At 40.3% G+C, this 5,000-nt stretch overlaps 2 protein-coding genes across 2 annotated transcripts in view; both read right to left on the minus strand.

The window, feature by feature from the left end:
• emc4 (ER membrane protein complex subunit 4) overlaps window positions 1–1,311 on the minus strand; it is a 16,626-nt gene extending 15,315 nt beyond the window's left edge. The window contains exons 1-2 of the mRNA XM_081352549.1: window positions 1,120–1,311; window positions 16–120 (exon numbers count right to left, since the gene is read on the minus strand). Coding sequence (XP_081208675.1) covers window positions 16–119 — 104 coding nt within the window. The 5' untranslated portion in view covers window position 120; window positions 1,120–1,311. The remainder of the gene's footprint in view (window positions 1–15; window positions 121–1,119) is intronic.
• A 2,009-nt stretch (window positions 1,312–3,320) lies between these two features.
• Window positions 3,321–5,000, minus strand: part of cyld3 (cylindromatosis (turban tumor syndrome) 3) — a 35,810-nt gene continuing 34,130 nt past the window's right edge. The window contains exons 15-16 of the mRNA XM_081357285.1: window positions 3,809–4,019; window positions 3,321–3,685 (exon numbers count right to left, since the gene is read on the minus strand). Of these exons, the coding sequence (XP_081213411.1) occupies window positions 3,501–3,685; window positions 3,809–4,019 (396 nt within the window). The 3' untranslated portion in view covers window positions 3,321–3,500. The remainder of the gene's footprint in view (window positions 3,686–3,808; window positions 4,020–5,000) is intronic.

The following is a 5,000-nucleotide window of genomic DNA, read 5'->3' on the forward strand; positions in this document are numbered from 1 at the left end:
GCAGTGATGAAGTACCTGCTGTTGCCGAGGCTCAGCTCGACGGCCCACTTCATCCTCTTGCTCGTGGCTCCTCCCCTCACCGACAGAGCTCCGCCCCCCTGGCCGCCCGGTGATGTCATCCTGACCGAGACACCCGTCAGATAATGTTTATCTTCTTTACAACTTCATTATTTTGCTTGAAAAATACTTTATCCATAATTGACCCCCAATTTTTCTCACTTTCAAGAAGATGTTAAAGTCGATCTTAAATCCTTGTCTACATCCTGTAAAAAGAAGGCTTACTAAAACTTTAAATACATGCTCACTTTTTGATAGTTTTGTATAATCTTTATTTATTATTATTATTTTGTGGGGAGGATTATTATATTTATATGATTGGTTTAATCAATTTTCCACATTTTCTTATTGATTTCATTTATATTTATTTTCTACTTTATTTCGTTTTATTATTTTTTATTATTATTTCTCTCAATTCAAATGTGATGTAATATGTGGCTGTCCCTGAACCCCTGGCTTAAATGTAAAACATAAATAAAATAAAAACGTGAGCTGTCAGTCACTTTATATTTATAAACAACATCATATCTTTGCACACTTCTAACCTATATATATATATAGAAAGAGAGAGTTAATATATTGCATAAATATATCAGCGATGGACACCCAATAAATACGCAAATTAAAAACCTTTTATTTTATTTTAATCAATTCTCTCTAAAACTTTAAGCAGCAAAACCAAATATATTGAATATCTAATTATTTAATATCTAATATTTTCATTTGCATGATATATGTATTTATTATTTAACTAAACCCAAAATATTACATTATATTAAAAGAGAATCATTTAAAAACTATTTTACTACAGATTATTTGTGACATTATGTTTGTCCATAAATATAAATGTAATTCTCAATCCAAACAGTGTTTTGACATATTTGATATCGTAAAGATTGATTAAAACTTATATTTAGCATAAAAATGAATATGCATAAACGTACACATCTACGTTTGGTCTTAGAATATTATAGTAATGTTTATAATGTTTAATAAGAGCACTGTGTTGTCGAAATATCTGCTTATTTGATGTGAATGTCGATGATCGTCAGATCGCCTCACCTTTCCAAGCTCCTCGATCAGCGAGAATAGGCAGAAGATGTTTATATGGCGCAGTTAATTATCAGACTGATTCAGATTTAATAATTAAATGAAATAACGCAATATCAAGAGTTGCTGCTCTCCTCGCAGGAACCTGCAGATGACGTCACGCGGACAGCAGCACTTCCGGCCCTCACACATGACGTCAGAGATGACGCTCCAGCGTGAGTGATTGGACATACATAATACATTTTGTATATTGTAAACAAAGTTGTATCTCATAAACATGTCATCTCTGTATGTTTTGCAAGAAAATATAAAGTAAAAAAAAAAAACCGCCACTGTTCGACAAGCAATATATTTATCACATAAGAATGATATATATCAGAATCATATAAGAACAAACACTTCAGACGAGTATTTTTTGATAACTTTGAATGTGTGTTTAGTTATTGTAACAAAGTGTTTTGGTTTTTAGGATTTTGATGCCCATCATCTATAGTCAATATATTATACACAATTCAGCAATTGACACCCAATAAATCAGCAAATTCATAACTTTATTATTATAATTTCTCTCTTAAAGGCCCGTTCACACCAAGCACGATAACTATAAAGTTAACGACAAAGATAACTATGTATGCGTCCACACCAACGACCGATAGCGGTCTTTTTATTCTAAGCGCGCGCGCGCCCCATTTTAAATGCACGAGACCTTTAAATTAGAATGGATTCTGATTGGCTGTCAGTGTTTTATCGTTCAACAGCTGGAAAAAAAAATCGTTCTGAAAGTGATCCCAACGATATCGTTCCTCATATCTTTATCGTTATAGTTGTGGTGTGAACTCTGTTATTCTTTAATATGGAGAACGATTTTTAGAATTATATCTTTATCGTTATCTTTATAGTTATCGTCCTTGGTGTGAACGCGGGCCTTTTTAAGAGTAAATATTTATTTTTAAACGCCAAAATATATTAATATATTTAACACATATTTAGATATTATTTAAATATTTTTTTACCTTGTATTTATGTATTAACTAAACAAAAACATTACTTTTTAATGTTTTATTAACAACAGCATGTTATTAATAAAATGATTAAACAAGATTCAGAATTATTAGATTATTTGATTATAATATTCTGAAGTTTTTCCCATCAGAAAAAAAATATTTACATTTATTCATTTAACAGACGCTTTTATCCAAAGCGACTTAAAAATGAGAACAATAGAAACAGTGAAACTAACAGTAGGACAACAATATGCAAGGGCTATGACCCTTCTCAGTTTAATCTAACGCAGTACATGTATTTTTTTTATTTTTTATTTTAGAATATAAGAGAAAGTGTTATGGCGCTTTTCCACTGCATGGTACGGTACGGCTGGCTTCGGTTGCTTTAAATGGTAAACCTCTGTTGAGGTTCCAAGCGTACCATACTAAAATGTGACGTGAAAACACTGCAGATCACTGATTGGTCAAACAGAACACCACTACCAGCGTCATTGTATTTACAACACGAGACACTAAACCCGCTAGATTTAAATAGCCAGTAGACAACAGCCAACGCTGTAGCACCTGTTTTTAAAGTATTTGCTTGAAAAAAGAAGTAAAAAAAGCAAAAAAAGAAATGGCTGAATCGTGGTCAGTGGACGAGGTGCAGACGTTCCTCTCATTGGTTGCCGAGGAGCGGAGTAGAGGCGGCAACTATAACGATCAGTCACTTTGAAGCGGTACTAACTGCAGTGGAAAAGCAACCGAGCTAAAGCGAACCGAACCGTACCATACCGAGCAGAGTCGTACCACGCAGTGGAAAAGCGAAGCGAGCCAAACCGCTCCGCGCCGAGTCGAACCGTACCGAGCCGAACCGAGCAATGGAAAAGCGCCATTAGTATTACTGGATCAAGTGCTGCCGAAAAAGAAGCGTCTTCAGCCGTTTGTCTCTGGACTCAGCAGCTCTGGTTGAGTTAGATCATTCCTCCAGCAGGAACAGTCATGGTAAAGGTCCGAGAAAGAGGTTTTGTGCCTCTTTGAGATGATGCACCACAAGACGTCGTTCACTAGCAGAGCGCAAGTTCCTGGATGGCACGCAAGTCTGAAGTAATGAGTTTAGGTAAAAGGGGGCAGAGCCAGTGGTTGTTCTGTAGGCAAACGTCACTGACTTGAATTGCTTTATTAAAAACAGAATTTTATTAATAAAAGAATCAAACAAGAGACAGAATTTTACAAGAGTATTTTTGTTTATTTGTAAGTTTTTGATTATAATATCCATTTTTTTTTTACATCAGAGAAAAATAATGGGATACAGTTCGAGTTTCTTTATATAAAATAAAGCATTTACATTTGTAAACATACATAGGTTGCGCTGTGTTAGAAGATTGGGACAGTGGTGGAGACTCAGGTTCACTTGTAGAGGCTGAGTTGGGGACAGTGGTAGAGACACATGTAGGCATCACACAGCAGACGACGCACGGGATCCCGGAGCGAGGAGGAGTCGAGGCGAGCGAACTCTTCTGAGGAGAGACTCAGGTACTGGCCCACCTCCGGACACGCGCGCACCTGTGGCACGTTAAAGCCGTTCTCTCCACCTGCACTCACACACATTATTCACAATAATTTTAAAACCAATATATAAATACACAAACACACCGACATACAGGCACGCACACACTAATATTAAAAATAATGTGACTGATGTAATGCAGGGTTACCCTCTCTGTCTGCCATGCTGTCGAAGAAGAGCCAGTCTGTGGGCTCAGGGCCGTACTTGACGAAGCTCACGTAGTGGCTGGTCTCGATGCATGTGACTGCGCACAGATCCATGAGCTGCCGAGTCCCGTGAACCGGCCCTTGCTCCCAGGAGCCCTGCGGCACCCGGATCGGAGCCGGCCGGTGCGTCTGACGCTTCTTGTGTGTGTGAACCTGTGTGAGACAGAGACATGTGGAGTGTGAATGGAGTGTGTGGCAGTGTATAGCCATCACATCGCGTGTGTGTGTGAGTCTGTGCGAGCGTTGTGATAAGATATCACTGGCTCCCCACTCGTCACCCGCTACGCGCCCTAGAGAGAGCTGCCTCCTTTCTCCGGAGGGGTATTGGGGAGCGGCGAGGGATGAAACCAAGAGCTCGCCAGGGCTACCACGCAACAGAGAGTGAGAGAGCGGGTGAGTCTTCTCAACCTAATCATGAAGAATTCTCTGATCTTTTTCAGCAGATCACAGGGAGCAGGGTTCCCTAGAAAGAGAACAACGAAAGGACGACCGCTTGAAATGCTGCTGGTCACAAGTCAAGGGTAGTCAATGGCACCGAACACCAGCCACCCCCACACCCCTCTCCACACTTCATTGTAAAAAATGACTTGTTATATTGTGTAGAAGAAAGGTGGGGGGAACTAAAGGAACAGCTCATACTACCAAGGAGCAAAACGGAGAAGGTCCTCCACCTGGCACACTGCCTACCGCTTGCTGGCCACCTCGCCACAGAGAACTCACTGCAGGGGATTAGAGATCACTTTCACTGGCCAGGGGTGAATTTTAAACTGCGGCGGTTCAAAAAACTCTTCTCTGAGAGGATCCCGGAATAAAACATCTATAATACCCGGCTAACCCCAGGAAGGCACATACTTGTTTCTCTGTAGAGGGCCGGGGATACTCCCTGATGGCCTTTTTGCTCCTGCGGTCCTACAGTGGGATGCTGCAGCCGAGAGAGCCTCCCGAAGACTACAGACAGCGCTGACCTCGCCGCCTGCGCTACATGTCCCAGATTTCTCCCCGCCATTCATCCCTCAAACGGATGCCTCTGACTCGGGCCTCGGAGCTGCACTGTCTCAAATGGTCCAAGGAGAAGAACATCCGATAACGTTCATCAGCCCGAAAATGTACCCCGGCGAAACAACAGTCGGGAAA

Source organism: Scardinius erythrophthalmus, assembly GCF_964197995.2.
Source record: "Scardinius erythrophthalmus genome assembly, chromosome: 2".
NCBI lineage: Eukaryota > Metazoa > Chordata > Actinopteri > Cypriniformes > Leuciscidae > Scardinius > Scardinius erythrophthalmus.